Here is a 16,920-nt window from a genome sequence, read left to right on the forward strand (position 1 = left end):
ATTTTATGCTGATTGTAACAATCCAAAGTGCTTTTATGATACTGTGAAGGCTTTTTATGGGCCCAAAACCTATGGTGCATCCCAGTCTCTCAGTGCTGTTGGGACCACCTCAATTAGTGATGAGGACATGATTCTGGAGAAATGGGCTGAACACTTAGAGAGCTTTTTTACCAGAAGTTCCTCGGTCCTGTGCCCTGACAGCATGCTTGCTTGGTGGATAATGGGTGCTGTTGTCACCCCTTCCCAGGCGGTGAAGCAGGACAGTGCTTGCTCCTGTGTTTGTTAGCCTTTTGTTTCCAGTGCTGGTGTTGGTTAGCTTCCACACAAGGATGACAGTGGCATTAAGGTCAGTTACCTCACTGCAGTCAGTTGTTTAACTCGAAAAGGCTATAAACCAAGACCAAAGTGGAGGAAGAGTCAATGGGCAGCTTTTTCTTCAAAGGTGATTGTGCCCTCAATGCCATCTCTGAGGCTGTCAGGCAATAGAATATGGATTAGTTCTCTGCTGCTTGTGCTCATTTTGACCTGACAACATCAAAAACAATCCTAACACCAGCGAACACTAATACCTTCCATATATGGAACCATCAGTTACAGCAAATGGAGCCATTTTGAGTCCTGTAAATTTATTTACTTATTTACTTACCTTAGCAGGATAATTTCTAGTGAAGTACCTGGAGATGATGAGGTTAATGCACCCATTTTCCAGTCAGAAATAAAATGTGGCAGAAGAAGAGGTATCGGGTTGCCTACCAATTGAAGGTCTAGAGATTTGCTGTGCTGACTTTATTGGTGTATGCCTCTGAAACTTGCACACCATTCCAGGAAACTGAATCACTTCCATGTAAATTGTTTTAGGAAGATGTTAGGAACCATTGTGTATGGGAGCATTGCGAATTATCTTCACCTGATGTTCTTGAGCACCAGAGTCTTATCTTACTAAGTTCCTTGGGAGTGGATTAGAGACTAGAAAGGTATTTAAGCACTGGTGTTTTTGTAAATAAATGGAGCACTTGGAGATCTTGAGGGAGAAACTTGTCTTCCTTGTCTCTGACCTCTCCAGCACTCACCTGGGGAAGATTTAGGGAGTTCATAAGTGGGACTCAACAGGAAGATTCTTCAGATCACCTGGACACCATTGTCCTTTCTCATGTTGAACTGCCAACATTCAGACTCTACTGCAGAGAAAACAGTTCCGATGGACTGGCCACATTGTTGGTTGATTGGTTGGGTTCTCTGTAAAATATTCTTTCAACAACTGGTTGGCTGATTAAAAGAATATTTTACAGAGAACTCAGCTAAGGCAAGCACATAGACATGTAAGAAGAAACAATATATGGACTCTTTCAAGATCTCTCTGAAAACTTTGGAATTATTTGTGAGATTTGGGAGCCACTGGCCAGCAGTCAGGACTGCTCAGCAACCCACATCAAAGAAGGTGTGATACTCTGAGCAAAGCTTAATTTCAATAGCTGAAAAGAAAAGTGAGGTGTGCAAACTTAGAGACAGCCTCCACTTCAAATGTTCATATGGACTATTTTGTCTGACCTGGGTAGAGACTTCTGAGTTCATATTAATCTGACTAATCGTAATTAGACACACTGAACTTTGACCCTGACATAGTGACATCATTTTTGTCATTTTCAAACATGAAGGGCAACAGCTAAACTAGTAGTAGGAAACAATGTTTTTATGATGTGTTCATTGACCCACCCATTTGTTAGGATTAAATTGTTAATTTTTATTCTTTTCTTCAAAGGCTATTGAATAGTTAATAAAAGATCCATTTAACATTTCTGGTTTTCATTTTCATTTGGAGAATCATCATTTTTTTTTGGTGAAAGTGCCATGTGAGAGAGGTATATTCATTTCTGTTTCTCTGCAATATACATAGAGAGCTGTCTTATCTAGATTCTCTAATTTCTGTTCAGATATTTCAGTATTGTTTATTGTTTATTATTTTTGGGTTACATTTATCTAAGTCTGAGAAGGATAAATTGAGGTTCTCTTCTATTATACTTTTACTGTATGTTTCTCTGTGACCTCTTTTATATTAGATCCCTTTCCTTAAGAATTTTGATACTGGGTCATTTTGTTCATATTTGCTTAGAAGTTATATTAATTCATTGTGCTACCTTTTACTAAAATATAGTTTTTCTGTTGATCACTTTTAATTAAGCCTATTTAAAATTTTTTTGAGATCATGATTGCTATCCCTGCCTTTTAAAAAAATTTTTACCTGAAACAATAGATTCTGCTCCAACCCCTTATTTTAAATTGATATGTATCTTTTTGTTTCAAGTGCACTTCTTGTAGACATGTTGGATTCTGTTTTCTCATCTGTTCTTCTTGTTTTATGGGTGAATTTATCTCATTTATATACACAGTTATGATTGTTAATTGTGTATTTCCCTCCATACTATTACGTAATGCTCTTCCTTCTCTGTTTCCCCTTCTTTGAATTTCTTTTGGTCATGACCTTAATCTGTTCTCTCTCTTAGTCTCTCCTTTCTTTCCTCTTTCTCTCTTAGGTGAAAGTACCCAACTCTGAGTGTGTTTATGTGCTCATGTGTGAGTGCATGTGTGGGTGTTCTTTCCCCACTTTGGCCAATTAGAATGAGGAGGTTGAAATGTTACCTGTTTCTCCCTACCCCTCCTTGTATGAAATTCTTCTTGATAATTTTCCTCATTCTTCCTTTCTCTTCTCTTCCCTCAATCTAGTGTATTTCCCTCCCCTCCCTTTCCCTTCTTATTTTCTGATAATCAAAACTGATTTCCATCTCTTCCTTTATAATCCATAATTATTGAGAGTATTATCTCCTTACATTAGAATGTCAGCAGGTTGTCTTTGTTTATTTCATTATAATTATTTATGTTTATCTTTTTATGCTTTTCTTGACTTTTGTATCATACTTCAGTTTTTACATAACCTGTAATGCTTTTCATCAGAAATGCTTGGAGGTTTTCTATTTCATTTATTCCCTTGCAGCATTATACTCACTCTTGTTGGGTAGGCTATTCACTAAAGTTTATATTCTTTCCATTCTTGATATCATATTCTAAATTCTTCTACTTTTTAGAAGAGATTACCAAATCTTGTGATCTTGTCTCTGGCTTCTTGGTGCTTTCATTTTGGGATCCCTGTCAGGAAGAGATGGATGTACTCTTTCAATAACTATTTTGGCCTCTGGCTCCATGATATCAGGGCAATTTTCCTTCACTACATCCTGATCTATTGACTCTAGGCTTTTTTTTATCCTCAATGTTTTCAGGAAGCCTAGTGATTCTTAAGTTGTCTCTATATTTCCTAGGCCAGTTGTTGTGCCAATGAGGTATTTTACATTTTCTTCTTCTTCTTCTTCTTCTTCTTCTTCTTCTTCTTCTTCTTCTTCTTCTTCTTCTTCTTCTTCTTCTTCTTCTTCTTCTTCTTCTTCTTCTTCTTTTTTGGTTTTAACAGATTCTTACTGTCTCATGAAGTCATTAGTTTCTATAGATTACATTATTTTTCCTTGAGGAGAATTTTCTTCATTTTACCTTTTGCGACTCCCTTTTCCAATTGGTCAGTTCTACTTTTGAAGGAGTTTTCCATTTGGCCAATTGTGGTTTTGAGAGAACTATTTTCTTTTTTGTACTTGTCCAATTGTATTTTCGTTTTCTTGTTGCAAGATGATAATTTTCTTTTGCATTTCTTTTCCCTATTTTGTCAAATGATTTTTAAACTCCTTCCTGATCTCTTCTAAGAATTTTATAATATTAAAAAAGGAAATGACTACTTGATTTTATCTCTACTTTATCCTCTAATTCTAAGAATTATGGAAGTGTACTTTGTAATTTCTCAAAATAGACTATCCAAATTTTTTTTTGATTGTGGTTTTCAGGTAATTCAATGATTCTTACATTTTCTCTCAATTTGTTTTATAGGATAGCTTTGCTATGAGATTCCTTATATTTTTTTGTTTTTTTAAATCATTTTTCTAAACTATTCTCTATCATCCATAGATAGCATTCATTTCTTTTCTCATACTCCTCTTCTTCATGCCCCTCTCCCCCTACTCTCATTTGTTCTTTAAATGATTTTTAACTTTTTTTTTAAAATCATGCTTTATCTCAGAAATTCTGGATGGACTTTAGACCAAGTTGCAAATTTCTTTGAACCATTACTTATAGGTAATGTTGAGTCATTCCTTTCTTCTGAATTTGTGACTTGAGATTCCAATTCAACATAAAAGCCTTTTATGGTAGAATTCTTTTTTTTTCTGTATTACAGTTTAGTTTCCGACTTGTGATTTTAATTAGGGTCTTGCTCTATACATTTCTAGGAGGAAAATCTGAGCTGAAATTTTTGTCCTTTTGGGACCTTCCGCTGCTTTCTTGGAAATCTAAGTATTGTGGGAGGTTTTTTTTGAGTATATCCAAAATAGCTATATTTGGGAACCTGTAATGCTTTGGTCCTCTCAAAGTTTTGTGATCCAAAGCAAAGTCTGTTCACTGTCCTTCTGCCCTGAGTTCAACAGATTCCTTTGCTGGAGTTGACTCTGAACTCAGATACACATATACTAGAAAAAAGTAACCTTTGAGGGAAAGATGCTAGAATCAAACTGGACTGGAAGAGATATCATAGAGAAGATGTGCATTCAGCTCAGTCTTCAAGGGATTCAAGGTCTCAAAAGGTGGTGAGGAGACAAAGTATTCTAGGCACAAGAGTCAGCACTAGGGCCCAAAGATGGCAGGCCATGCGGGCAAAGCCATGAAATGCCAACCAGAGCAGTTTATGTATTTTCTACTTCTTAATTTTAAGGAAACTATACACTTTTCACTATTGCATATTGTATATGACTTTTTAAATTTGTTTTTAATCTAGTAGAAAAAAATTTAAAGTTTATAAATTATCATCAAAAAATCCCACAAGATATTTGTATGTTATGGAACACTATTGTTCAATTAGAAACCAGGAGGGATGGGAATTCAGGAAAGCCTGGAAGTATTTATATGAAATGATGCTGCAGAACCAGAAAAACAGTATACATCCTAACAGCAACATGGGGGCAATGATCAACCTTGATGGACTCGCACATTCCATCAGTGCAACAATCAGGGACAATTTGGGGCTGTCTGTGTTGGAGAATACCATCTGTATCTAGAGAAAGAACTGAGGAGTTTGAACAAAGATCAAGGACTATTACCTTTAATAATAAAAAAAACCTGATAGCTTATTGTCTGATCTTGTTATCTCTTATACTTTATATTTCTTCCTTAAAGGATATGATTTCTCTCTCATCACATTCAATTGATCAATGTATACCATGGAAACAATGTAGACTGGAAATTGCCTTCTGTGGGGGTGGGGAGAGGGAAAGTAAGATTAGGGGAAAAATTGTAAAACTCAAAATAAATAAAACCTGTAAAAAAAATCCCACAAGAGTAAGATGAAAACTTTTCTTAATTTTTTCTCTTTCTGCATTTCTATTTATACAGGGGCCAGCGTGAGAACATTTACTCCCTTTTATTTTGTTGTGGAACCAGTGGACACTCTTTCAGTTCGAGGATCTTCTGTTATTCTAAACTGTTCAGCATATTCAGAACCTTCTCCAAAAATTGAATGGAAAAAAGATGGAACTTTTTTGAACTTGGTATCGGATGACCGGCGTCAACTACTGTCAGATGGATCTTTGTTAATTAACAGTGTTGTGCATTCCAAACATAATAAGCCTGATGAAGGATACTATCAATGTGTGGCCACTATGGAAAGTCTTGGAACCATTGTAAGCAGAACAGCCAAGCTCACAGTTGCAGGTAAATTCCCATTTATGGGAATTTGATTTATGGGGCATTTTTCTATTTTTAATGAAAGAGAGCTCCATTAAAATTCCCTTGTATCCAGTGGTAGCTTTTAATTAATTCAGAAATATATTGAGTTGTTTCTATGTTTAAGGTACCATGGAAGGTTGGGGTACTGAAGAATATAAAGAGATATAATTAATAAATGAATGAAAAGTATTGGGTACTTGCCATAGGCCAAACATAATTGCCATCTGTTTGGAAATATACAGTTGTTTTTAATTGTTGAAGTGGAGGAGAGAGCATTTGTGGAGGAATAATAATTTTGTATCCTAACTGTGACCCTAGTTAGCCATACAATTTGACTTATTATGAATCCATTTGGTGGCAATATTCTCCAAGGGAATGATATTTGTCATAAGTTTTCAGATGTTAAAAATAATTAGAGGAATATTTTAAGATGAGAATAAAAGTGGCCATGGCCCTAACCTATGACCAAGGGAATAATATTTATCATAAATAAGTTTTCAAATGTTAAAAATAATTAGAGGAATGTTTTAAGATGAAGAAAACACTCGACATAGTTCTAACCTTGTTCATAAATAATAAACTACAATAGAGCAAAGGAGATACAAAAAGTATTTAAACTATTGAGAATTTGAATAGAATGTATTGTCTAAAAATGTTGTTTTCATTTTGTTGTCCTTAATGGTGTCAGAATTTGTTATTTTTTAACGAACAATATTGTTTTATTCAAACTGTTCTATTGTGAGGGAAGCATATAATTTACTTTTCATTAGTAAGCAACTCTTCAAAACAAAGAAAATGCTGAAACAATTTTAAGAGAAAAAATTAACCATGCAGCAATTTTATTTTACTTTTTTAACAATATGTTTGCCAGGCAGTGTGATAAAAAATAAGCAAGTGTCTGGATGAATTTCTCTTGAATGTTGATTTTTCTATTCTGTTCAAAGTTTAGTGATGTTAAAATTAATACTTGATATTTTTATTGTCATGCCACAATAATCTCTAATCCTGTAAGAGATTAAAGTATATATAGTTCTCTCACTAGTTATTGGAATTTCTGCCTATATTTTCTTTATATTAATTATCAATTTTAACAGAAATACTAGTGATATGCAGTCATAATATTTCTTGATTCCCAATTTTCCTTATACTCCATTACTTAGCAGGCTCTCTCTTCCTTTGTGGATTCATTATTCAAATCTATCACCCAATCTAGAGTCATCCTCTTGAGACCATTCCCTACTGACTCCCCAGGACATTTTCCTTCTTTCCTCAGTTTTGCCTGCCTCATGTTCTTTCTCTTCTTCTCAACACTAATGGATTCATACTAATGAAATTCAAGATATTGAAGCTTCCACAAACTTTCAATTCTCCAATCTACTCAGTTCTCATGATCTACCTCTTTTCTACTTTACACACAAAAAAATGGACATATATTTTGTATTCTGTTCCTAGCTTTGGTTCTGAATTTGCTACCATCTTCTACTTCCTTTATTCCTGTTTGCTTCCTAAGAGACATAGAGGAAATCACATTTGTGTCCAGAACTCTTGAGTGCAAATCAAAGTCAAGTTTTCTCACTTTCTTTGTTTTTCTTCTTTGAAAAACATGACTGAAACATAATTGATAAAGAAATATGTTTTTCATGATTTCACATGTACTATTGATATATTGTTTGCCTTCTCAGTGATTATAGGAGCGAATGGTAGTATTTGGGACTCAATTTAAAAAAGATGCAAAAATACAAATAAACAATAAATTAAAATGTTTAAGGAAAAAAGTAACATGAAAACAATAACAAATTGGCCAGTACAGGGCCAGTTTTCACACAACAGATAGAACTTACTTGAGATATATAATTATGAGAAAATGCCTTGCATTAATCTTCAGATCTGACTGGCTTTCTTGTCAGCATCATGAGGTTCTTAGTTAGGGATCCTTGGTTAAGGTAAAGGTGGTCTAGCTTCCCAGGCATGCAAGGTCAGGTTCAAATAATGCCATAAAGATTTCTCACAATTCCCATAATTGAATAAAGTTTTCTCACAAGATAGAAACTGGAACTAGACCCAGACTTGAATGCAAAGGGCTTAAGTCACATGATGGAATCAACTTGGTTCACAATTTCCTTCAGTTCCCCTCCTTAATTGTTCAAGGATGGGATCCAGCCCCTTCTCCCCATGGATCACTTATTGGTAAGCCAAACTGAGCAAAGTATTCATTTATGTGCTTATTTATGCTCAGAGTCAATATGATGTGCCAAGAAAAGACCACTGGGAAGCATCCTTCCACATAGCACTCAGAGTCTGAGAAAAGTAACGATGATAAACAAAACTTGTTAAATAGACTCTTTAGAGAAACTAAGGCTACAGATTGAAATATTTAGAGGACTCACAGTGGACTAATTTTGGGAATGAAGATTTACATGTTACTAAGGTAATCAAGAAAACTCTGCAAACACAAATACCATGAAAACAAGTTAAAGCAGTAAAACAGTGATAATCATTAGCATCAAGTTTTCCTTGTAAGTCTTATGATACTGATCCTGTTAGAAACTTTTAAGAGCTATAAGAAAATTTAATTGGGAACACATAATTTACCTGAAACTTTAGAAATTTTCAGATTTCGTATACCACTTACTGATTTTATCTTTACTAAATCATATGCTTGATATAAAAATTTTAAAAAATATGGATGTCTAACTTGTAAAATGAACCCTACCCCCCTGTTTTAAAATTATCAGATGATTGCTTTAAAAATGGGAAAATAATCTCATTTTCTTTACAATTATCAGTGCAATTTTATATTGTTGTTCAGTCATTTTAGTTGTGTCTGACTCTTTGTGATCCACTTGGGGATTTTTTTGGCTTAGTTACTGAAATAGGCACCTTTTCTTTTTTGAGCTCATTTTATAGAGAAGGAAAAAGGCAAAAAAAGTTAAGTATCCTGCCCAGTGTCACATAACTCTTAAGCGTCTGAGAACAAAATTGAACTCAAGTCTTCCTGACTCCTGATCTGGTGCTTGTAAATAAAGACCAGACTTTTTTTTTTTCATCAGACAGTAGCAGCTCTTAAATTTTATTTGACCTAGAGAGTCCTGTATAGCAAGAATTGTTAGAAAGAAATGACAGAATTATGAAAGCCACACCCACTTCTAAGCAGCTATGTAAAGAAATTTTTCACTTTTGTGATTAAGCACTTTAGTATATCTAGTCATCACTACACAAAATTATTTATTAATTGTTTTGTGAGGGCAAGGAAGTGTCCAGTATATGTGAAAAGAGCTTTCAGAAAGGTGATTTATAGTAGTTTCCTTTATTTTAGACTGTTAAATATTTACTCCAGATCATAAGTAGTAGGTGATTGGGCTAGTATTTGAACCCTAGCAATTGGTTTCATATCCAAAGCTCTTTTCACTGGACCTTGCTTAACCTAACCTTGTTGCCAGCCTGGGACATGAAATCTGTGATTTCATGATTCCTTTTTTGTAAATTATTCTCATAATAACATTTTTCCTTCTAAGATCTAAGATTTTCCCCCCTATATCCTTCTCTTGTATAATGCCTTGAAAATTTATCCATCAGTGTCTCCCAATTATGTTGTCCTGAGCAAAGACATCTATCTAGCCCAGCAGCTCTACTCATTTTTGTTTTCTTTGGTGTGGTTTACCACTTCCTCATAAAGCCACTGGAGACAATGATGACATTCTAAAGAATTTGTTATCTTGACAAGGTTGGCTCTACCATCCTTGCAAAAGATGTCATTATTTTTAAAAAAAAACAATCTTTGTGTCTTTGGTTTAACATGCATTTGCCCTCTTTCTAGTAATTTCCTTTAGTGCCCCTAAAAGATAATTTTGCTTCATTGAGTCTCTTGACTACTTCTATATATTAAAGCTGTTCTGTCTCTCCACTGTCTTACAAAGTGATATTATCAATAATCTTTCACCATTGCCCTCTATAAAATTTTACAAGTAAGTTTATTTTCTAAACCCATTTTTGTCCTTCCCTCCTAGATATCTCTTTTAGTCAGAACACTTAACTATTTAATAACTTGTGTTTCCTTTTAGTTACCCTCAACTATAAATGAATTAGATTTTAATTGTTCCCTATGGGCAGCATTTTTTTTTTTTTTAGGTTTTTGCAAGGCAAATGGGGTTAAGTGGCTTGCCCAGGGCCACACAGCTAGGTAATTATTAAGTGTCTGAGGCCGGATTTGAACCCAGGTACTCCTGACTCCAGGGCCAGTGCTTTATCCACTATGCCACCTAGCCGTCCCATGGGCAGCACTTTTTTATAACTTCTTTCATAGTGGCTGAACAATCCTAAGATGGCCCTTTCCTAAAGACTTTCACTTCAAAATCAGAGGCTGTGCCTCCTGATTCATTCCCCCTACATCTAATTAACATTATAGAATTTTCCTTTGCATTTTCCTACCCATCTTCTCTATAGCCTTGTCAGCAGCCTTATGATCCTGGAGAAAGTTCTGCTCCGGACCCTACACTTTTGATTGGTGACTGCCTCTTTGGGATCACTATTGTCTTTTTCAGGAAGGACATGCTTCCCTTCCTTCCTGACTCTCTCACCATCTCCTACAAGACCTCTCTGTAGCTTTGTTCTCTAGTCTCCCAGTTGTTCATGGTTGGCATTTAATCTACCCATTATTCCTCCATGACTGTTCGGAGGCAGCTAGGTGGCTCAATAAATAAGAGGACCTGGCCGTGAGAGGAAACCCTGAGCTCAAATCGAACTTCAGATACTTCCTAGCTATGTGACCATAGGTAAGTCATTTAGCCTCAGTTTGCCTCAAAGGAAATGGCAAAACACTCTAGGATATTTGCCGAGACAGTACAGGTCCATGGGGTCACACAACTGAACAGCAGCAGTGACCCACTCACAGTACATGGATCTTTGAGGATCAGAGTGCCTCTTTCTGGCCCAGATTCTGCTCCTCTGTCTTGAGAATATAGGATCCTTAAGGGCACAGCCTTGGGTTGTTATTTTTTTTTTGGTACAGTTAAAATATTTGTTTATTTATCTATTCTAATTTCATTGTTGTTCTCTGCATGGTGTTAATATCAGTGCAGCTTATTTAGAAAATGATGCTAGTCCATATTGATGTTTGTACCTTTATTAGTTTTTCTGATTATTCTCATTAATCTCAACTATTAGATGAGGATGCTATGGGCATATTTTACCTAGATTTTAGCAATACTTTTGATAAAGTATCTCCACTATTTTTTTGCCAATTGCAAAGAAATGTTTGAAAGCAGTATAATTAGATTCAGAACTAGTTGGACAGTTGAATTCAAAGTAGTTTTTAATGATTCAGAGTTAACATGTCAAGAGATGGAGTGGAGTGCCATAGGAATTAGTGGTTGTTAATGTTTATTAATGACTTAGATTAAGATTTATAGATGATATACTCATCAGATTTGCAAATGACACAAAGCTGAAATGTATAACTATCCATAGTAAGGATCTAAAAAGCTTAAAGCACTGGATTATAAACTGATAAAAAGTAATTCACTAAGGATAAATGTAAAGTCTTACAATAGGAGACAAAAATGCCCAACTTTATACATATAAGCTAGGGTAGTCATAAATGGACAGTGGTTCTGAAGAAGATCCGCGGGTTTTAATGACAAGCAGCCTAATATGAGACAGCAGTTTGATGTCTAGCCAATGTTGTTGCAGTCTGGGACTGTCCTGAGAGGTAGACCATGGTTCCACTGTTTTCTGCCCACATCTTACCTCCCTGGGAGTACTGTGTTGAGTTCTGGACTGTCTAGTTGAAGAGGGATGTTTATGATCTGAAGAGTGTCCAAAGATGGAAGAGATTGTGCAGGGCCTAGAGTCTCTGTCATGGGAAGATTGTCAGGAAGGGAAAAAACTTAAAATAGTGTTTTTGTTGTCTATCTTTTAGAAAGCATAGGGCTTAGCAGCTGCTATTTTAGATCTCACACCTGTGTACTTCCCACTGGGACTAAAGCAAATCTACAAGCATCAGTTGAATGTAATGGGTATTTCAGAGAATAGGGAAATAAAGGGGAAAGCCTTTTTTTTATCTCAGGCTCCCAAGTGACACCTTGACACTCTGACATCCAGATACTTATCTAATGATGATTCTGACTGAAGCTTTCTCCATCCCCCTGCCTCCAACATTATTAAATTCTCAGAATTACTCTCTACAGTTAAATTTCTGTCTAATGAGAACTGAATATCTGAAGGACTTCTTCCTAATTCTTTTATATGTAGCTTTGTGTGGATTATCATCTGTATTCCCCCCACTTTATCCCTCCATTATCTCTTATTACAAAGAATTTTTTAAAAAAGGAAAAGGGGAGGGGGCAGCTAGGTGGTACAGTGGATAAAGCACTGGCCCTGGAGTCAGGAGTACCTGGGTTCAAATCCCATCTCAGACACTTAATAATTACCTAGCTGTGTGGCCTTGGGCAAGCCACTTAACCCCATCTGCCTTGCAAAAACCTAAAAAAAAAAAAAAGAAGAAAGGAAAAGGGAAAGATGAAATAAAAGTTCAACAAAGGCTTATCAGTCCATTGAAAAAATCTGAAATTATATATTTTGTTTAATATTTATAGATGCTACCTCTGTAAAGGAATGGATATATTTTCTTATATCATTTCTTTGGGTCCTTATGTATTCTTTGTACTTTTGCAACATTCGTTTTTATTTGTTTTGTGTTAATTTTTCTATTTTCCTTAGTTGTCATTGTATAGTTTTTTCCTTGACTTTTGTCTACTTAACTTTGCTTTTCTTTATCCTTTCTGTGTTGGCTATGTACATTGCTTCTTATAGCGCAGTTATATTTAATTACATTCATATGACTCCATATTTAGCCATTCCCCAGTTGTTGAACATCGATTTTGTTTCCAATTCACACAATTTATTTTGGTGTATACGGAGTATTTTATTTTGTCAGTTGGTATGGAAATTTTAATTATTTATTTGTTGAATTCCAAATTGCTTTCTAGAATATTTGTATTAATTTATAACTCCATCAATAATGCATCATTGTGTCTATCTTCCTAAATCTCCCCCTCTGTTCTTTTACTTCATGAGATTTTTTTTGTCCAATATGAGTTTTCTGGTATGTACAATATTTGATATTTATGCAACTTTGTGATTTACAAAGCACTTTATATATGTTATATGCATTATACTTTATGGCAGCTCCTGATTAAACTGAAGCAGGTATCTCTTATAACTTCATATAATGCTTCTCAAATCTCTTTACTCCTCTCATGCCTCTGCTTTTGACTCTTCAGATTTCATTCCCTGATATGTAGGTGGACCAATAGAACCATTAAGTCTCTCAAAGCCTTTCTGCTCAGAATTTTGCAGGTAACTGCATTCTCTCAGCCACTCTGCTTAGTTTCAACTCCAAGGGGCATCATTCCCTGTTCTTCCTGGAGGAGGGTCTATTTGAGTTGTCTCCCATTTGTTTGTAAGCTTCTTGATGGCAGAAACTGCCCCCCCTTTTTGTTATTTATATCTCTGGCACTTAGCATATTGCCTGCCACCTCATATTCCCCATCTCCCCCTTTGCCCCCGTGGCTCTTGAGTTCTTCCTAGAATCTTGATTTTTGAGGATGTATGCATGCCTGCCACACTGACTCCTTCACTCCCCCCCTTTCTCTGTTCTTGACTCTCTACTCCTCCCTTCTAAAGGATCCATGTACACCCCTTACCTCCCTCTCTGCCTCTACTTGCAACTTCCTTATAGGTGTCGTCTTGGCTCCTACCCATGAGAACGTAAGGTCCTTGGAGATGGGGAGGGCTGTCTTTCTATTAGCTTGTATTATTGTTCTCATAAAGACTAATTTATACCTACACCCTCTGTCTGAATATATTCTCTCTAACTGTCCCAATGGAAATAGAACCTCACGAGTCAAAATAAATCATCATTTCATGATCAACTTATATGCACACTCTTTCAACTGTCTGAAGAGAAATACAATTCTAAAGAGTTATAGTTAATGTCTTCCCTTTTAGTCTTATTGACTAACTTTTTTTTTTACTTTCCATTGACTTTTTTATGCATTTTTTGAGATGTATTTGAAGATCAGATATTCTGTTCAGTTCTGGTCTTTTTATCAGGTAAGTTTGAAAGTCCTCTATTCCACCCCCACCCCCCACCCCGTAAGAATATGTTGAATTTTGCAGAACAGTTGATTCTTGGTTGTAATTCAAGCTCCTTTGCTTTGGTCCTCTTATCCTTTAATGTTGAAACTGATAAATTCTATGTAGTTCTAATTGTGACTCCCTGGTTTTTAAATTGCTTCTTTTTGACATTTGCAGAAGTTTCTGCTTTAGTTGAGAATTCTGAAATTTGGCTCCAATATTCCTTGGAGTATTTTTTTTTTGGAATCATTTTCTGGGGTTATTCAATAGATTCGAGGATTATTTTATCTTCTTATTCTTGGATATTAGGTCAGTTTTCTATGATAATTTCCTGCATGATGTTATTCAGTCTCTTTTCTGATCGTAGCTTTCAGATAGATCAATAACTTGTAAATTACCTCTCCTGGATTTTTCCTAAGAGATACTTTATATTTTCTTCTACTTTTTCAGCCTTTTGGTTTTATTTATGGAATCTTAGAGTCACATAGAGTCATTAGTTTTCATTTGTCCAATTCTAATTTTTAGAGTTTTATTTGCTTCAGTTAGCTTTTGTGTTATCTTTTTTAATTGATTAATTTTACTTTTAAAGGATTTGATTTTTTCCATTTGGTCAATTTTACTTTTAAGTTTTTTTTTTTTAGTTTTTTTGCAAGGCAAATGGGGTTAAGTGGCTTGCCCAAGGCCACACAGCTAGGTAATTATTAAGTGTCTGAGACTGGATTTGAACCCAGGTACTCCTGACTCCAAGGCCGGTGCTTTATCCACTATGCCACCTAGCCGCCCCTCAATTTTACTTTTAAAGGTATTGTTTTCTTCAGTCAGTTTTTCATAATTCTCCCATATAACTCATTTCTTTTCTCAATTTTTCTTCTTCCTCTCTTCCAAAAGGTCTTTTTAGATTTGGGTCTAATTTGGAAACCCTTTTGAGATTTCACATGAAGACATTTTGTCACTGCTTTCCTCTTCTGAGTTGGCATTTTTATTGTCCCTATCAGAATAGTAACTTTTTATGGTTAGTACTTTTTTGGGATTTTTTGCTCATTTTGATAGTTGACCTCTGCTGCTGGGGTAAAGGGGGCACAACCCCATACTTTTTGTGCTGCTCCCTGGCTTATCAGTCCTATGACATTTCAGTGCTAGCACTTTATTTCCTGCATTAGAATTTCCCAACCCAGTCCCTCCTATTGTCCTGGCTTTCTTGGGGCTCAAACTTTGGCTTTCAAGCTGGGGTTGGGACCCTTGCTGCTGACCTGCTGCCCCACTGGCTCACTGAACCTGGACCTGGGCTGCTCTGTGACTGAATGCCTCCCTTACCAGCTCTCCCCTACTCCAGGCTTTCCTCCCTTTTGACCCTTCCCTAAAGTTCCTCCAGGATATCTTGAGTTGTATCTCCTCTTGTAAAGCAGAGTTAGAATCCCTCTTTCCATCCCTCCATTATTAGAGTTTTTTCCCTCCTTGCCAGCTTTGTTCTCTTGAATCTCATACTTTCCTGCCCCTGGACAAGAAGGCTGTAATATTCTTCTACCATGGTGGAAACATGAAGAAATTCTGTTTCTACCTCTGTTGTAAGTCAGCAAGGAGGAAGATCCAAGTTCAGATTCTGCCTCAGATCCTGCGCAGCAATGTAGCCACAGACACATAGAGCTGTGGATCACTGTTGTCCTCCTTCCTCAGGGAAACACAGAGGTCGGCCTTGAGTTTGCAGGTGTTCCAACCCTAGGTAGGGAACCCTCAGATTCCCCTGTGAATGCACTCCTGATCTTGCGGGCATTTTACAAACATCACTTCATCGGGCAGATTCTTATAAGCTGTTCCAGCCTTGAGAGCTGCACTCCTCAGATCATTTGTGTGGGATCTAAGGAGAGCCCTGATGTGGGTTTAAGGGCTTTGTCCTTTGAGACAAAACACCCAGGCTTGGCATCTTGGCCTAACCGACTCCAAGGCCATTCCTGGGATCTGTGAGTGATCCTTTACCTGGTCCTGTTGTTTTGTAGGAACTGATTGCTGGGTTCTTTTGGAGAAATCTTCCTCTGGTTGGTTCATTTTAATTTTAAATCTCTTGCTTCGGGTTAAATAGGAATGATTAACCTGGAAAAGACATAGGAGGGATTGGACTAGTACTCTCTTCCAGTTAGTCATTTTGTCCTTCCATATTCTTGTTTCTTTTTTAAATACTCCTTTAAATGTCTTGAATACTGTAGTTTCTGGTCCCAGTTTGAATACAATGGGCCCGGGATAGAACTGGTAGTCAAGAATGGTAAACTCTGGCTACAAATAAATATGCAGTCTCCTGAGGTCCTGAGAAGGTAAGTGATTGTCCAGCGTATCCCAGAGTCAGGGCTTTAGCTCCTGAGGTCACCTATTTCTTGCCATGCAGGTTATTTGCCATCCTAGAGCAATTCTATTTTATATTTGATATGAATTTTAACATTTTCCAGATATTTTAGTAAATCTTCTTTAGAGTAGAACTCAAAGAATGAGAATTCCTACATTTCTGAGCAATGAATTACTGATTTACTCTCCCAATCCTTGTAGGTCTTCCAAGGTTTGCCAGTCAGCCAGAATCCTCCACAGTCTATATAGGAAACAGTGCAGTCCTCAACTGTGAAGTCAATGCTGATTTGGTCCCATTTGTGAGGTGGGAGCAGGATCGACAGCCACTCATTTTGGACGATCGAGTCATCAAACTCCCAAACGGAGCTCTGGTTATCAGCAATGTTACAGAAGGAGATGGAGGACTTTATCGCTGCATAATTGAAAGTGGTGGTCCACCCAAGTACAGTGAGGAGGCTGAGCTGAAAGTTCTCCCTGGTAAGAAGTTGCTATATGCATTAATGCTTCTTGTCATTTTTAAACAGAGAGGTCAGTGTGTTCATTAGAATGTGGGTGTTTGGCCCACCTGTGGAAAACACATTTTGCTGTCATTGCAACAAGTCTTGGCTGGAAACCCTTTTGAAAGGAGCTTCTATGAGGTGC

The 16,920-nt window shown here is 36.4% G+C and overlaps 1 protein-coding gene across 4 annotated transcripts in view; it reads left to right on the forward strand.

Moving 5' to 3' along the window:
• Positions 1-4,073: 4,073 nt before the first annotated feature.
• Positions 4,074-16,920, forward strand: part of NEO1 (neogenin 1) — a 167,180-nt gene continuing 154,333 nt past the window's right edge. Inside the window, exons 1-2 of one of the 4 annotated variants that reach the window (XM_074232671.1) lie at positions 4,074-5,793; positions 16,480-16,755. In XM_074232671.1, coding sequence (XP_074088772.1) covers positions 5,427-5,793; positions 16,480-16,755 — 643 coding nt within the window. In that variant the 5' untranslated portion in view covers positions 4,074-5,426. The remainder of the gene's footprint in view (positions 5,794-16,479; positions 16,756-16,920) is intronic. The other 3 variants (XM_074232673.1, XM_074232670.1, XM_074232672.1) reach the window with 3 other exon arrangements.

Source organism: Macrotis lagotis, chromosome 4, assembly GCF_037893015.1.
Source record: "Macrotis lagotis isolate mMagLag1 chromosome 4, bilby.v1.9.chrom.fasta, whole genome shotgun sequence".
NCBI lineage: Eukaryota > Metazoa > Chordata > Mammalia > Peramelemorphia > Peramelidae > Macrotis > Macrotis lagotis.